The following is an 18,387-nucleotide window of genomic DNA, read 5'->3' as shown; positions in this document are numbered from 1 at the left end:
GGGACAACCATTAATTTAAAGGGGGAAAAACTAGCCTCTAAAAAAAAAAAACATCTTAAAAAGGCTTAAGACTGTGGTGGTGGCTGGTCATTCACTGGTGCCCCTAAGAGGACTGTGTGCTGTGATCGACTCGGGAGTGACTAAAACAAATCCTGGCTAGGGGGATTTTCGTTCGTTGTTCGTCTGACCTTGTACTTGTTTTTATTTTCTTCTACCTTTCCTTCTTTCCCCCTGATAGATAATCCTGAACTCCATGCACAAGTACCAGCCTCGGCTCCACATCGTCAAGGCCGACGAGAACAATGCCTTTGGGTCTAAGAACACTGCCTACTGCACTCACGTGTTTCACGAGACAGCCTTCATCTCCGTCACCTCATACCAGAACCATAAGGTACAGTATGTCTTCTGCACACATAGTCTGATGTTTCTAATGTCAGTAATAAGAGAGCATGTCTTCAAAATCCAAAATGGACAGTTATAGATCGTCAAGTTTTCATAGTCAAGTTTTGACTGAACCTAGCTGCACATTTCATGATGAGTCTCGAGTGCAGTGACAAGATATGTTGCTGTCTTCCTAGATAACTCAGCTGAAGATCGAGAACAACCCGTTTGCCAAGGGTTTCCGTGGCAGCGACGAAGGGGACCTGCGTGTCTCCAGACTCCAGGGGTATGTTCTGTATGTTTATGGGAATGTGCCACTCAATAAAAGTATATGGAATACTTACTTTATCATGGAAACAATTCTACTTTTGGCACAGTACATCATTCATTGGAACCATTTTATCTTTTTGGAACTTGTTCCATTTCTTCCTTTAGCAGATTTCTTTCCCCATCTGTGAATGAATTAACTGTGCTTGCTTCCTTTAATACATTGCTCTCTCTCTGCAAAGTAGAATCTGTAACGCAAGTGTTGGGGAGTAGTGAACTACATTTAGTTAAACTAGTAATTTAATTACATTTTGCAGTAGCTTGGTGGTAGTTTAACTAAATTCAAATCTTGGTAGTGTTTTCAGTAGTTGCCATGTAAGGGTGTAGCTAACTACTGTAACTACACACTACTATTTTTTTTGCAAAAATAAAATAAAATATGGGTGTAGGCAAGAATGTACCTTTATGCACCCGATACTAGCAATGATAGGGATTGTAATATTAAATAACATTTATAGTAAGCATAGTATTTTATAAAAGGATAAAACGACATAACAAGCAGAATAATACATCTTTAAATACAAATAATTAGAACATGGCTTTTTTGGCGGGAGGTTGTTGTTTTGGCGGATGGTTGTTGTGGTTGGTCCTGTGTTCTCTCTGGCGTCCTTTCCCCCTTGCGGCAGATGTGGATGCGGGTGCGTTTGCACACTCGGCCCATTTCTTCCGCAGTCAACCATGTGGTGTGCATTTTTGTGTTTGAAAAGGTGCAGCGTTAAGTGAGTGAGAGGGGAAATGGTTGCATATCCCAGAGCCGAGCAGGGGTAGTGAGAGAGAGCTTTCAATTTTGTGTAGATGAGGGATATACATTTTTAAATATAGTATACATCTAATCTAATTTTTTATTGTCCTATCATGATGGAAAGATCCCTAACCCTATAACCTGGACACCCACCTGAGCGACCCATGAATATGCAGCCTAAACAGATAAATAAATGCGGTCAGAGACCTACTTGAGCAGCACCGCCCCCTCAAGATTCTGAGCCTGCCTGGCAGGGTTGGTCCTACAAAGCCAGAGCCCCCTGATGGGAGAGCATAATATACAAGGAAATTCTCAAAGCTGCTAATGAGAACCTTGACGACCTTTTACCTAGCCGGTGGGGACTCCGGTGGGGTACGCCCACCCAGGTATTGGCAGTGCTGGCAACACTGGCTGCAGTAACCCATGGGGAGGGGGTCACACTCGGACAATCAGAGAGGGGGTTTATCATTGTGGCCCAGGTGGCACAAAATAATTAAAGGTCTGACCGCACAGAGATGCTTGGGAAAATGGTTACAACAGGGGATCAGAGTGTTTGTGTCTCAGGTGAAGAGGGTGGATCTGATCTCCATCAACTAGGACTTGACATAGATTAAGTAGATTAATCAAATCTCACATTCTTATCAATTTCTGCTCAATCTGCATGCTTTCTCAATCAGCTTTAACTGTATGTGCACTCGTAAATCAGGTTATTTCTCGAGTTGGGCTCTGGGATATAACAACCGTTGAGTATCTGATTTTATGGTGGATTGTGGAGGAGGGGGGTTGAGTGTGTTGGAGTATGTGAGTATGTGCGTGTGTATAAATAGGATATGCATAATTTTTCAAAAATAGTTATATATACAGTGGGGAGAACAAGTATTTGATACACTGCCGATTTTGCAGGTTTTCCTACTTACAAAGCATTTAGAGGTCTGTAATTTTTATCATAGGTACACTTCAACTGTGAGAGACGGAATCTAAAACAAAAATCAGAAAATCACATTGTATGATTTTTAAGTAATTAATTTGCATTTTATTGCATGACATAAGTATTTGATCACCTACCAACCAGTAAGAATTCTGGCTCTCACAGACCTGTTAGTTTTTCTTTAAGAAGCCCTCCTGTTCTCCACTCATTACCTGTATTAACTGCACCTGTTTGAACTCGTTACCTGTATAAAAGACACCTGTCCACACACTCAATCAAACAGACGCCAACCTCTCCACAATGGCAAAGACCAGAGAGCTGTGTAAGGACATCAGGGATCAAATTGTAGACCTGCACAAGGCTGGGATGGGCTACAGGACAATAGGCAAGCAGCTTGGTGAGAAGGCAACAACTGTTGGCGCAATTATTAGAAAATGGAAGAAGTTCAAGATGACGGTCAATCAACCTCGGTCTGGGGCTCCATGCAAGATCTCACCTCGTGGGGCATCAATGATCATGAGGAAGGTGAGGGATCAGCCCAGAACTACACGGCAGGACATGGTCAATGACCTGAAGAGAGCTGGGACCACAGTCTCAAAGAAAACCATTAGTAACACACTACGCCGTCATGGATTAAAATCCTGCTGCGCACGCAAGGTCCCCCTGCTCAAGCCAGCGCATGTCCAGGCCCGTCTGAAGTTTGCCAATGACCATCTGGATGATCCAGAGGAGGAATGGGAGAAGGTCATGTGGTCTGATGAGACAAAAATAGAGCTTTTTGGTCTAAACTCCACTCGCCGTGTTTGGAGGAAGAAGAAGGATGAGTACAACCCCAAGAACACCATCCCAACCGTGAAGCATGGAGGTGGAAACATCATTCTTTGGGGATGCTTTTCTGCAAAGGGGACAGGACGACTGCACCGTATTGAGGGGAGGATGGATGGGGCCATGTATCGCGAGATCTTGGCCAACAACCTCCTTCCCTCAGTAAGAGCATTGAAGATGGGTCGTGGCTGGGTCTTCCAGCATGACAACGACCCGAAACACACAGCCAGGGCAACTAAGGAGTGGCTCCGTAGAAGCATCTCAAGGTCCTGGAGTGGCCTAGCCAGTCTCCAGACCTGAACCCAATAGAAAATCTTTGGAGGGAGCTGAAAGTCCGTATTGCCCAGCGACAGCCCCAAACCTGAATGATCTGGAGAAGGTCTGTATGGAGGAGTGGGCCAAAATCCCTGCTGCAGTGTGTGCAAACCTGGTCAAGACCTACAGGAAACGTATGATCTCTGTAATTGCAAACAAAGGTTTCTGTACCAAATATTAAGTTCTGCTTTTCTGATGTATCAAATAGTTATGTCATGCAATAAAATGCAAATTAATTACTTAAAAATCATACAATGTGATTTTCTGGATTTTTGTTTTAGATTCCGTCTCTCACAGTTGAAGTGTACCTACAGTGAGGGAAAAAAGTATTTGATCCCCTGCTGATTTTGTACGTTTGCCCACTGACAAAGAAATGATCAGTCTATAATTTTAATGGTAGGTTTATTTGAACAGTGAGAGACAAAATAACAACAAAAAAATCCAGAAAAACGCATGTCAAAAATGTTATAAATTGATTTGCATTTTAATGAGGGAAATAAGTATTTGACCCCCTCTCAATCAGAAAGATTTCTGGCTCCCAGGTGTCTTTTATACAGGTAACGAGCTGAGATTAGGAGCACACTCTTAAAGGGAGTGCTCCTAATCTCAGCTTGTTACCTGTATAAAAGACACATGTCCACAGAAGCAATCAATCAATCAGATTCCAAACTCTCCACCATGGCCAAGACCAAAGAGCTCTCCAAGGATTTCAGGGAGAAGATTGTAGACCTACAAAAGGCTGGAATGGGCTACAAGACCATCGCCAAGCAGCTTGGTGAGAAGGTGACAACAGTTGGTGCGATTATTGGCAAATGGAAGAAACACAAAATAACTGTCAATCTCCCTCGGCCTGGGGCTCCATGCAAGAGTTGCAATGATCATGAGAATGGTGAGGAATCAGCCCAGAACTACACGGGAGGATCTTGTCAATGATCTCAAGGCAGCTGGGACCATAGTCACCAAGAAAACAATTGGTAACACACTACGCCGTGAAGGACTGAAATCCTGCAGCGCCCGCAAGGTCCCCCTGCTCAAGAAAGCACATATACAGGGCCGTCTGAAGTTTGCCAATGAACATCTGAATGATTCAGAGGAGAACTGGGTGAAAGTGTTGTGGTCAGATGAGACCAAAATCGAGCTCTTTGGCATCAACTCAACTCGCCGTGTTTGGAGGAGGAGGAATGCTGCCTATGACCCCAAGAACACCATCCCCACCGTCAAACATGGAGGTGGAAACATTATGCTTTGGGGGTGTTTTTCTGCTAAGGGGACAGGACAACTTCACCGCATCAAAGGGACGATGGAAGGGGCCATGTACCGTCAACTCTTGGGTGAGAACCTCCTTCCCTCAGCCAGGGTATTGAAAATGGGTCATGGATGGGTATTCCAGCATGACAATGACCCAAAACACACAGCCAAGGCAACAAAGGAGTGGCTCAAGAAGAAGCACATTAAGGTCCTGGAGTGGCCTAGCCAGTCTCCAGACCTTAATCCCATAGAAAATGTGTGGAGGGAGCTGAAGGTTCAAGTTGCCAAACGTCAGCCTCGAAACCTTAATGACTTGGAGAAGATCTGCAAAGAGGAGTGGAACAAAATCCCTCCTGAGATGTGTGCAAACCTGGTGGCCAACTACAAGAAACGTCTGACCTCTGTGATTGCCAACAAGGGTTTTGCCACCAAGTACTAAGTCAGGTTTTGCAGAGGGGTCAAATACTTATTTCCCTCATTAAAATGCAAATCAATGTATAAAATTTTTGACATGTGTTTTTCAGGATTTTTTTGTTGTTATTCTGTCTCTCACTGTTCAAATAAACCTACCATTAAAATTATAGACTGATCATGTCTTTGTCAGTGGGCAAACGTACAAAATCAGCAGGGGATCAAATACTTTTTTCCCTCACTGTATGATAAAAAATTACAGACCTCTACATGCTTTGTAAGTAGGAAAACCTGCAAAATCGGCAGTGTATCAAATACTTGTTCTCCCCACTGTATATATATAATAGAATTATTGTAAAATTAACTGTGTCCATAAGGTGTAGATAGTAAGTATAGGCCGGAAGTAGAGGCCTGGGCATTGTTGTTCACTAATTTACTCCAAGTAGGGAAAGGATGGCGGGGTTGAAAAGTAATAAAGGGGAGTATATATATAAAAAAAACATGGGGGATTGGAAGTGATGCAGACAATTACATTGATAGAAGATACAATCTATCTGCAATATTAAGCTGATCCATCCCCCAGAAAAAAAAAGAAAAAAAGAACAAATAATGTACCTTTAAAAAAGTAAAAAATGTATCAGGCCTGCCTAATTCTCACTTGAAACTCTTTTTCTGTGCATAATTTACACTTTTTGTCTTTAAATTACACATTCTGTCAACATCTGACTCCAGAGTGAATTGTTCTTGCAATTTGTAGTCTATGACATTTCAGATTTAGATATAATTTTTCACTAAGTAGTTTGGATGTAGTGAACAACTTTTTCTAAGTAACTTTAGTTAAGTAAGCTATGTTTTTCTTAAGGGTAGCTTTGGTGTAGCTTAACTTCTTCCAGTGTGAAGTAATTGGTAGCTTGTTAAACAATATTTTCAGAGTAGCTTCCCCAACACTGTAACGCTAATCCTTCTGTTCTTGTTTCTCCATCTTCCTGTCCGTAGAAAAGACTACCCAGTGATTTCTAAGAACATGGTTCGCCAGAGGCTCCTCTCCTCACACGGTCACCTGACGGGGCACCCCCAGGTCCTGTCCCACTACCAGTATGAGGGTGGGGTGCCTCTGGGGAACTCAGACCACCAGGAACACATCTCCAATCCCTTCCCTCCCAGCCGAGAGCCCAGCCTGCTCTACCACTGCTTCAAACACAGAGGTGGGTTAGCTACAGACCTACCTGAACATCTCCATACCTGTCAATCACAGAAAATGGGAAGTCCTCATTAGTCTTTCAGAAAACGTTGTTGTCTTGCAACACATCTTTTGGTGCTACACATCAATATCACACAATATAAATGGGTTGGTACACAGTTCCGAACAGTATGAAGAAGCATCATAGGACAGCAGGGTGATACATTGAGTTTTTTCGTTCAGTTATGATGATTCAATCTTCATTTCTTTACAGATAACACCAGGCACCTGGAACTGGGTTGTAAACGGACGTATCTGGACACGGCGCCTCCATCAGTCTCGGAGGAACACTACTTCCGCTCTCCTCCCTCCTACGAGCCTCCACTGCTGTCCCACCCCTACTGCGGTGAGGCCATAAGCTCCAGGGAGGCCTGTATGTACGGAGGGATGGAAGGAGAGAACGGCCACGGGGCTGTGGGTGCTGACGACCTGGTTCCCCCCTCTCTGAACTGCAACATGTGGGCGTCGGTGCAGCCTTACCCCCGGTATAGTGTGCAGACAGTGGAGGCCGTCCCCTACCAGCCCTTCACTGCTCACTTCACCAGTACTGCCACCGCCACCTCCGTGGTGCCCCACCACACCCCCTCCGGACCCTCACGCCCCCAGCCCGACATAGGAGTCTACAGTCCAGCCACAGCACAGCGAGGCCTGGCCGCCATCCCCTCGTCATCCTCCGCCTCGTCTTCCTCTCCACCAGTTCCTGGTTCCGGGGATAGCAGGCCGGTGGTCCATCCTCCTCTGTACCACAGGAAGCCTGGGCCTGGGTCTCCTCTCCTGCCTCACAGGGAGTTCTCGGCCTTCCCAACACAGAGCGCCCCCCCATCCATCCGGGACCCGTTCTACCAGTACCAGATGGGGCAGAGCAGTGTAGGGGCCCACTGGAATGATAGCTAGGGCTAGGGGGTGCTGTGTGGCTCCTGAGGCAGCGGCGATGTCCACCCACACGGTCGGTCCAGAATCAACCAGATTCCCCCTAGCCAGCCAGCCAACGTTGAACTGCCTGTGAGGCATCTGAAGTGAGATTATGTTGAAATACAGCCATGAAAACCTTGCCAAGTTGCACATTGGAAGCTATAGTAGTTTAGCATGAGGGGAAGCAGATCAGAGTGGCCAAACTCCAATAGAAACCTACATCTGCCCAAAGGCTCTGCACCTTCAGACCCATGTTATCCTGACTGGAGGAGCATCGTGACTGTGATGATGATGATGAGTATTCCAGAGGAAGAACCCCTCTATAGAATTCTGCAAAAGCATGCCATATAATGGCTTAAGAAAATCATCCAAAACGATCAATGTCAAACAGTGTCAAAAGGAGATGTGTTCAGCAAAGTGAAGAATATCCATTATGCCTTTGATGTGTTTGAAGTAGTGTGTTTAGGATTAAGATGGACACGTATGTACCAGTAATGAATTGATTAACTTTTCTAAGAAAAACATTTAAATGCAAAACTTGATCATATTATTATCAGCAAACGAGGGAGTGGAACATGGATGTGTGTGTGCAGTTTTGCAAAGTTTTGTTGAGACCTTGAGTAAAGCCTTAATTTAATTTGCCATCTTCGCTTGTGTTGAGAAACTTTGCTCGTTAGAAATCTGTTGAACTTTAAACATGGGCTGCAGGTAAACTACACAACAAGCCCACCCATGCAGTCCATTTGAGCAGAGCTCAAGTGTTTGTAGGTCTAGATCTCACCTTCAGCCATAAGCCTCTGCCAGCCATGTTGTAAGCTAGCATGACACCACTTAGCATGAAGCCAAACATCCGCTAGGCTAACAGACCTTAGTTAGCATTAGCCCAAGTCTTTGAACCACAATAGGGCAGTAAACGCTTAGCACTTTGGCTACAAACCCGCGGTCCGTTCCGAAGCAGCGTTCCCGCCTGTTGAAGTGGGACTTCAGAGAAGGTCCCTGGCCAACCAGATGGGAGCTTAAGGAATCGTTGTTAAGCCAACACTAGTGCAGAACACAGAGCTCCGCACAAATCATAGCCCCAAATGACTGAGTTGGGAAAATCCTTACAAGACTGCAAATGTAAAACAGCCCGAGCGGGGCGGGCGAGGAGCCACATTGTGAAGTCAAGCTGAGCTGAACTGAAGCAGGGACGACTGTGTAACATTCGGCAAGGCCTGTCTGACCTTGACAAGTAGGAATGGGTAATAATAGAACAATATGGTGGGTCTATTACCTAGCAGACCCACGTTATCCCTTCATTTTTTTTGTTATTCAATATAACTTCTTTGAATATTTTATTTTGCACATCTGATGAAATAAATATTTGTATGCCTCCCATTGTTGCTTAGCGTTATGTTTACTCCAAAAAGATGAAAAGCTCAACAGAGTAGCTTTGCGGATGTTTTATACTGGTAATAATAATGGGAATGGATTCAGTCTGAAATTAATTTCTGTCTATCCTCCACTAGCACCTACCTGTCATTGGTGATCTAAGACACATAAGCTCACATCAATCATTACGGGCGGCAGGTAGCCTAGCAGGTTAGAGCGTTGGGCCCACAGAAATAGACATTCTATTTCTATTTCCCTTGAGCAAGGCTCCAGGGTCGCTAATTATAACGGCAGACCCTGGCCATGAACCCACTCTCAGAGGGTGTCTCAGGGAGAGGTTGGATATGCAAAAAACACATTTCCAATTCACATATGCGTATTAATACACACTTGTACATGTGTGAAATAGGACAAATATAAGCACCCACCAAATTATTATTAAAAACCAATCAAGCTATCAAAGACATTATTAAACATAAACAACAACTACACCCACCTAAATGGCATCATACCATGAACATTGACTGGGTTAGTTATCTATCAAATGAAATAATTTGTGTGTATGTCATATGTCAGTGTGTGTGTATGTGTGTGTGTCAGGGCAGCGTGGCTGTACAGTACAGTATGTAGATGAATGGTAGAGGTAAAGGAGGTCAGATCTCTCAGGGCATACATACATACCAGTCCTGTAGCCCTCTGCTTTCTCTAACACACAGCAATCATTAGGGTCCTGAGTTATGGTGATGGTTCTGGCCTGGCTCTTGTCAGCACCTCCTTTCTCACAGCTAATATTCTCTCTCTCTCTCTCTCCTTTCTCTTTCTCGTTCTTCTCTCTCTCTCTCTCTCTCTCTCTCTCTCTCGCCCTCATCCTCTCTCTCCCTCATTCTCTTCCCACTCCAACAAATCAATAGCCAGAGTTCTAGGGTCTTCAGACAGGATGAAATGTCTACCATGTCAAACGGTGGGTGAGAACTTGGTGCACTGATAATGGCGATTCGACATGACTGATAATGGCAACTAGATCTTTCTTTGCCTGATAAGAGGGGTGCTGATATTTTCAACAGAGATCCTGTTAGTATCTTGAACATTAATTACATTTGTACTTAAAATGACAGTGGCAATGCATGTATTTTCCCATATACTGTATGGGCAACTTAGGTTATGTATACACCTTTACTGGTGTGACAAATACCTCACAATACATACACCACAGATACAAGAAATATAGATAATTTCCTCTCTGAAATGAATGTAGAAATGATTGGATGTGGTGCCTTACAGTGTGTCTACACAAGAGAACCTAAATATTGTGGGTACAAATCATCATTTGACCATAATAAATATTTACACTTATATACAAAATAAAATATCTGGTCTAACTCATTAAGATACATATTTATGACATAGAGCATCATACAATTCACAAGTATGACAATAATGAGATACAGGATATCATTAGTAATAAACCATGTGTATTGTAATATACACAAATGTGTTATTCTCACATGTGCACACCGGGAGGAAGTATGGTTAGAATGGCTGTGTATATGTGGTGGATATGGTGGTTGTGAGGCTGAAGAGTTAGACTGGCCTCCATGTTTCTATGGAGGATGTCCAACTGAATCCAGGTGGTTCTACTGGGCAGGGCTGTAGATCTGGAGGAGAGAGCAGAATCGGACTGCAGCTGGGGCCAACCAGATCTAAGAGCAGAAAGGAAACACAACAACAGAGAAAAAGAGGGAATATTGGACCATTTTATAATCTGAAAAGGAAGTAATTCAGACTCAGTCAAGAGTCATTTGACTACAAAATAATCTCTATTGATTTGATTATCCTACAATGGCTGAGAGGCCAACGATGGCTAACAGAAGCAGTGCTGTGTGAGAGGTGAGGACAGAGAAATAAAAGCTTCATGTGGTTTGAACAACCTGCCTGTAAAACAGGAGACACCCAAAAGACACTCTTAAGAACCTACTGGGAAAAAAACTAAAGTTAATTCTCATCCTTCAATTTATGATTACCTTTTTTCGGCTGTAGCTAGCTTGAATAGAGCATAAAAAGACAGACATAGCAGCAGACGTAAATTTATGATAACTTTCCACATAAAAAGCAGTCTCTGTTATAAAGAAGCCAAGTTTAAGCCCCTTGCAGAGTAGTATCCCCTCTCTAGAGCTGCGGAGGTATGGCAGTGTATCTATGCCTGCGTCCCACATGGAACCCTATTCCCTTTATAGTGCACTACCTTTCAAAAGTCAAAAGCCATTTGGGATGCAACCTATCTGTGAGAACCTGACTGGGGGCCTAGGGTTCCATCTGGAACTCATTGGTGCTGAGATCTGGCTGTGCCGGTGCCTCTCTCCGTTCCACGCTGCCCTTTCTTTCCCTTACCGCTGTCGTCCCTTAATCCCATCTAAGAGCCGCCTGGGTGTGCGTCCCAAATGGCACAAATTCCCTATATAGTGCCCTAATTTTGACCAGAGCCCTATGGGCCCTGGTCAAAAGTAGGGCACTTCATAGGGAATAGGGTGCTATTTGGAACGCAGCCCTGGGCTGGGCGGTACCCACTCTGACGACTCTGACCCACTCCGATGGGCTTAACTGGGCTGCCTTGTAAAAAACCTGGGCTCTCTCTGACTCCTTCTCTCCTTCAGCCCAGCCCAGGCACTCTGAAAACACGCTTTAAATAGTGGAGGGGGGATTTATTATCAAGTCCATTACAGCCTTTCTGGAGCCCTGTAAATAGTCAATTAGTGGATGATTCTGATTTGATCCACATGCGGAGAGATCCGCTGTGGGAGAGGAGGGGAGGGAGGGAGGAGAGAAGGGTGGGAGGAGTGTGTGTGCAGCATGGTTTGGCGTGTTTCCCTCAAGCCCCTGCCGCTGGAGCTGGTGTTCGGGTGAGACAGAGATACCCCTGCCCTGACCATCAGGTAGGTTATGAGGGTAATAGGTGGGTGGTGGGTAGAAGATGTAGGAGGCCAGTAGAGGGGCTGTGTTGGGGCTTCATCCAACATCCTCCTCTAGCTCATCTAGCTACCCATCTTGAGGTTAACCTAATACGCCATGCCAGGCTGCTGCATGGTATGCAAAGGTTTCTGGGAGATGTTTCCCCACCAGCGGCCACAGGAAGTGCAGCAGAGGGAGCAGAGAGAACCCTGGGAATTCTTCCTTCTGAAGGGTGTGTGTAAGTGTCTTGGGAGTGTATGTATGTGTGTGTGTGTCTGCTTATGGGGGGGCTGCGGCAGGTTCAACTCTGGTAGTGGGACACTTAACTGTGGCGGTGTCCCTTGATCAAAGGTAGGGTCTACATCTGGTGAGAGCTCCCTGGATTAGGCCGTTAGGGAGGAAATGGGGGGGTGGATTAAGTGTTTTATCCAGATGAAGTTAGAGTTCTACGAGCCTCGTTGAGATCGCGGCGTCGTCGCTGTGCAACGTGAGTAGAATGATGGTGATGGCAGTGGAACACAGAACAAACAAGCTCTAGAACTTTTAAGAACTCTTAAGATCGAAACCCTCTGCTCTAGCATTACGGCTCAGTCTAATTGGCCCTGAAACCAATCGGAGCATAGCACTTATAACGTGGTAGAAGCGGGTTGCCATCCAAATCCTTAGTTACCTCAGCGAAATATGCACATGTTATTGGAGGGAGCAAACAGAACAGAACAGAATCTCATTATGGGCTGTTGTGGTGGAGGGAGGCTCTGAACTGCTTTGATGATGCAGATGCATGGTCTGAAAATTACCTCATCTTTCTCTGCATAGCTCTGATTAAAGCCAGTGAGTGTTTATCGAAGTGAATTTATTGTGTGTGTGTTGGAATATGTGTGTGATGGTGCACGAGTATACACTGTGTGGGTGAGACATTCATTTTCAGAGGTTTGCGTGTCCACCACTATTCTCCTCCTCCCTCCTCCAATTGCTGCCAAGGCTGATTCTCCTTAGCCAATTAGCACCTCTCTTATTGTCTCCCGACCCTCTCCTCCGTCCTCCCCTCTCCCTCTGCTCCAGCCACGAAAACAACAGTGTCCCTGAGCCTGAGCATTGGGCACAGTGAACACACCAAACATGTCCAATGACAGTGTCCGAGTATATAGTTCTCTCTCACTCACACACGTGCGCACACACACACACATACCACACACTCACACATACCACACACATACCACACACACACAAAACTAGGGGTGGGAATTGCCAGGGACCTCACAATACGAAATTATTACTATACTATAGTATTTGACCCCTCTGCAAAACATGACTTAGTACTTGGTGGCAAAACCCTTGTTGGCAATCACAGAGGTCAGACGTTTCTTGTAGTTGGCCACCAGGTTTGCACACATCTCAGGAGGGATTTTGTTCCACTCCTCTTTGCAGATCTTCTCCAAGTCATTAAGGTTTCGAGGCTGACGTTTGGCAACTCAAACCTTCAGCTCCCTCTACAGATTTTCTATGGGATTAAGGTCTGGAGACTGGCTAGGCCACACCAGGACCTTAATGTGCTTTTTCTTGGGCCACTCCTTTGTTGCCTTAGCCGTGTGTTTTGGGTCATTGTCATGCTGGAATACCCATCCACGACCCATTTTCAATGCCCTGGCTGAGGGAAGAAGGTTCTCACCCAAGATTTGACGGTACATAGCCCCGTCCATCGTCCCTTTGATGCGATGAAGTTGTCCTGTCCCCTTAGCAGAAAAACACCCCCAAAGCATAATGTTTCCACACCCCAAAGCATAATGTTCTTGGGGTCATAGGCAGCATTCCTCCTCCTCCAAACACAGCGAGTTGAGTTGATGCCAAAGAGCTCCATTTTGGTCTCATCTGACCACAACACTTTCACCCAGTTCTCCTCTGAATCATTCAGATGTTCATTGGCAAACTTCAGACGGCCCTGTATATGTGCTTTCTTGAGCAGGGGGACCTTGCGGGCGCTGCAGGATTTCAGTCCTTCACGGTGTAGTGTGTTACCAATTGTTTTCTTGGTGACTATGGTCCCAGCTGCCATGAGATCATTGACAAGATCCTCCCGTGTAGTTCTGGGATGATTCCTCACCGTTCTCATGATCATTGCAACTCCACGAGGTGAGATCTTGCATGGAGCCCCAGGCCGAGGGAGATTGACAGTTCTTTTGTGTTTCTTCCATTTGCGAATAATCGCACCAACTGTTGTCACCTTCTCACCAAGCTGCTTGGCGACGGTCTTGTAGCCCATTCCAGCCTTGTGTAGGTCTACAATCTTGTCCCTGACATCCTTGGAGAGCTCTTTGGTCTTGGCCATGGTGGAGAGTTTGGAATCTGATTGATTGATTGCTTCTGTGGACAGGTGTCTTTTATACAGGTAACAAACTGAGATTAGGAGCACTCCCTTTAAGAGTGTGCTCTAATCTCAGCTCGTTACCTGTATAAAAGACACCTGGGAGCCAGAAATCTTTCTGATTGAGAGGGGTTCAAATACTTATTTCCCTCATTAAAATGCAAATCAATTTATAACATTTTTTAAATGCGTTTTTCTGGATTTTTTTGTTGTTATTCTGTCTCTCACTGTTCAAATAAACCTACCATTCAAATTATAGACTGATAATTTCTTTGTCAGTGGGCAAACGTACAAAATCAGCAGGGGATCAAATACTTTTTTCCCTCACTGTATGTCTGCTGCAGAGAGACAAGACAGAGCATGAGAACGAGGTTTTGGAGAGTCAGGGAAATAAAAGTGCTGAAAACCTGTTGGCTCACTATTTAAAAAGAAGATGGAGAACAAGCTTTTGGGTCAGGTACAGCCGACTAGCGCTAGCTAACGCTACCTACAGTTGCAAAAAATATAAAACATTGTAAAATGTTTTACAAAGCAATACTTGGAGTCAAATATCAATATAATATCGTCCCAAAATAATATTGTGATATGTAACTGTATCGATTTTTCCCCAATCACCACACAAAACAATAATAATTCCCATAAAAAAACATACACAAGTAGGCTCAACTTGAGGGCCTTAGGACTGTCACATACAGTGGGGAGAACAAGTATTTGATACACTGCCGATTTTGCAGGTTTTCCTAGTTACAAAGCATGTAGAGGTCTGTAATTTTTATCATAGGTACACTTCAACTGTGAGAGACGGAATCTAAAACAAAAATCCAGAAAATCACATTGTATGATTTTTAAGTAATTAATTTGCATTTTATTGCATGACATAAGTATTTGATCACCTACCAACCAGTAAGAATTCCGGCTCTCACAGACCTGTTCGTTTTTTCTTTAAGAAGCCCTCCTGTTCTCCACTCATTACCTGTATTAACTGCACCTGTTTGAACTCGTTACCTGTATAAAAGACACCTGTCCACACACTCAATCAAACAGACTCCAACCTCTCCACAATCGCCAAGACCAGAGAGCTGTGTAAGGACATCAGGGATCAAATTGTAGACCTGCACAAGGCTGGGATGGGCTACAGGACAATAGGCAAGCAGCTTGGTGAGAAGGCAACAACTGTTGGCGCAATTATTAGAAAATGGAAGAAGTTCAAGATGACGGTCAATCACCTTCGGTCTGGGGCTCCATGCAAGATCTCACCTCGTGGGGCATCAATAATCATGAGGAAGGTGAGAGATCAGCCCAGAACTACACGGCAGGACCTGGTCAATGACCTGAAGAGAGCTGAGACCACAGTCTTAAAGAAAACCATTAGTAAAACATTAGATGGGGGGAGGAGAGGAGGTAGGGGGCCCACCTGGGTAACTGGGGGGGGCTGCCTTGATTGGGTAACTGATTCATATTTTTTTTTAAATAAACTGCATAATAAATAAATGAGACTTGTCAATTGTGTGAGTCAGGGACACAAGCCCATAGCGTGCCCAAATGTATTATAATACATTTATTATTATAATTTTTTATCCAACCACAGGAGCCCGCTCTCAATGTTCAAAATACACCAGAGAGCATAATTTAGCCACAGAAGATCAATAGTTTATAAAAAAATCTGCCCAAATTAAGGAAATATAAAGTGTCTTAAAAGGGCATTGCGCCACCACGAGCTGCCAGAACAGCTTCAATGTGCCTTGGCATACATTCTACAAGTAGACCTAAACCATGCCAGGAAAATGCACCCCACACCATAACATATACTTTGTATCCCTTTGTTTACTCAAGTGTTTCATTTATTTTGGCAGTTACCGATATGCCTACAGTTGGGAAGGCCACAGTTTGGGCAGCATGCCAAATATAGGCTACAGCTTGTTGCATTGTGTCCATAGACATAGGGTTTTGAAACCTCTTACCCTGGCAATTTGATTGTTAAACTCATGGGTACTCTAGCAATGGATGCCAGTCCTAGCTTTAATGGGAACTGCCATCTATGGATTATATTTCTATGGTTGGTTGCAGCCCACAGTTTGCCTTTTGCAGATTTCAAAATACAATCGCAGGAAAAACGTACAGTTTGGAAAGCAAATGCCTACTGCTGAAAAGAGAAGACTAATCTGTCTGTAGAACCAATGGAAACATGATTTCCTAATCCGGTTCTGCTCATGGAGAAGTAGCAGTTTGAGCTACTCCAGGAAGTGATGTTGCAGGCTAGCTCAGTGCTGCCCCCTCTGAGTAACTCAAATTGAAGGCCGACCGGGGTACTGCAGGCTGCCATTAGCAACTAAATTATCCTTATAACTTCTTCTGTGTGCGATTTTTTAATAATCGGTTCTAGGACATACATCTGGTGTATTAGAAGCAATTATTGGTAACATGATTGTATTCTAAACATTTGTTTTAATTTACACGAAGATTGACCATGAAGATTTAAATTTTTCCATTCACTATAATTACATTTACATTTTAATCATTTAGCAGACGCTCTTATCCAGAGCGACTTACAGTTAGTGAACACATTTATTTTTATTTTTTTTATACTGGCCCCCCGTGGGAGTCGAACCCACAACCCTGGCGTTGCAAACGCCATGCTCTATCAACTGAGCTACATCCCTGCCGGCCATTCCCTCCCATACCCTGGACGACACTGGGCCAATTGTGCGCCGCCCCATGGGTCTCCCGGTCGCGGCCGGCTGCGACAGAGCCTGGATTCGAACCAGGATCTCTAGTGGCACAGTTTGCACTGCGATGCAGTGCCTTAGACCACTGCGCCACTCAGGAGATGCCCAATGGGGGATCCTGTTCTCTGCTAACAATGCATGCAGTACTGCGGTCGGCCTTGAACTTCCGTGGCTTCAATGAGAGGAGGCAGTCGTTCTCCCCTGGGATAAGCAAACTATGTGCCATATATTCAATGTATACCATTAACTTTTGCTTTACAGTTTTTTCCAACTGCTTACACACAAAATCTTTTCATGTCACACGATTTTTGAAACCTCTCACTCAAAGTGCAAAACTACACACCAAATCTCCAAAACCATAAGCTATTTCTCAGCCTTTGACTCAGTTGTCAATTGCATAAAACACTTTTTTCAAAACACTACACACAATTCTCTACCTAAAACACAAAAATCTAACAGGAATTGACTTGCTTTCCTTTTCCAAACACAACCAATCAAAATGCTACACTTATTCACCAGGTCACACACACACTCCTCACATGTGCAAACACTAATTGCTTAACTGATCACTAACCAATCACTGCTTTACTGTAGTATAGGCCTGTAAATAGGTCAAAGGTCAGATTACCTGTTTTGAACAATGGATGCCAACAATGGACAGAGAGCAAGAGGAGTAGGAGGGAGAGGCAGGGGACAACAACGAGGACAAATTCAAAGACGAAGAGTTGGAAGAGGAAGAGGAGGAGTAGGAGGAAGAGGAAGAGGAAGAAGAGGACGAGGGCAAAGAAGAGAAGGAAGGAGAGCCATGAGAGAGGCTGGACTGAGAGTCCAGCCCAACTTGAGTCGATTTACAGTGGCGTCCATAATTCGAACCTTCAGAAATGAGAACAGGTATGCAACTATCTAATGACTATTTTAGCATTACAGTAATGTACTGTAAAATACGTATGACTGCATAGTATTGCATAAACATTTGTAACTCTAAGCCATCCATTTACTTCACTGCATTGAATGAATGAGGTTGGTTATTGGTTTTTTTGTACATTGTTTACAGTTCCTATGCTGAACACATACTGTGTTTGAATTCTGTACAGAGTGGAAAGGCAAAGACATCATGGAGGACGAGGATGCTTGTTTACAGATGTACAAGAGACTGCAATTATAAATATGATTTTGGCCAACAATGCAATTAGGATTCGAGAGATAAGAGAGCATATCTTGAATAATGACACCATATTTAACAACATCAATGCTGTAAGCCTGTCGACCATACAACGCATCCTCAAACGGCACCAAGTGACGATGAAACAACTTTACAAGGTGCCATTTGAGAGAAACTCTGACAGAGTCAAGAATCTGCGACATGACTTTGTAGAGGTATGTATACAACACTACTTCCAGTACTTCAGACATACCATATTTACTCATCTGTATATCCTTTTGTCTGTTACAGAGAGTATTGGAGATGGATGCCCATGTAATTCGCCATGAATTTATTTATGTGGATGAGGTTGGCTTCAACCTCACCAAAACCAGGCGCCGCAGAAGAAATGTAATATGACAGAGGGCAATTACCAATGTCCCTGGATAGCGTGGGGGTAATATAACTATGTGTGCTGCCATCACTCAAAACAGGGTCCTCCATCACAATGC

The 18,387-nt window shown here is 44.2% G+C and overlaps 2 protein-coding genes across 2 annotated transcripts in view; one reads left to right on the top strand and one right to left on the bottom strand.

The window, feature by feature from the left end:
* LOC121566695 (T-box transcription factor TBX4-like) overlaps nt 1-8,698 on the top strand; it is a 36,756-nt gene extending 28,058 nt beyond the window's left edge. Inside the window, exons 6-9 of the mRNA XM_041876640.1 lie at nt 239-391; nt 579-667; nt 6,174-6,382; nt 6,632-8,698. Of these exons, the coding sequence (XP_041732574.1) occupies nt 239-391; nt 579-667; nt 6,174-6,382; nt 6,632-7,311 (1,131 nt within the window). The 3' untranslated portion in view covers nt 7,312-8,698. The remainder of the gene's footprint in view (nt 1-238; nt 392-578; nt 668-6,173; nt 6,383-6,631) is intronic.
* A 1,482-nt stretch (nt 8,699-10,180) lies between these two features.
* brip1 (BRCA1 interacting helicase 1) overlaps nt 10,181-18,387 on the bottom strand; it is a 108,964-nt gene continuing 100,757 nt past the window's right edge. Inside the window, exon 26 of the mRNA XM_045213786.1 lies at nt 10,181-10,400. Coding sequence (XP_045069721.1) covers nt 10,335-10,400 — 66 coding nt within the window. The 3' untranslated portion in view covers nt 10,181-10,334. The remainder of the gene's footprint in view (nt 10,401-18,387) is intronic.

The sequence above is a fragment of the Coregonus clupeaformis genome, chromosome 5, assembly GCF_020615455.1.
Source record: "Coregonus clupeaformis isolate EN_2021a chromosome 5, ASM2061545v1, whole genome shotgun sequence".
In the NCBI taxonomy this organism is placed as follows: domain Eukaryota; kingdom Metazoa; phylum Chordata; class Actinopteri; order Salmoniformes; family Salmonidae; genus Coregonus; species Coregonus clupeaformis.
Note: the sequence above shows the minus strand (reverse complement) of the source record. Positions and strands in the feature narration are given on the sequence as shown.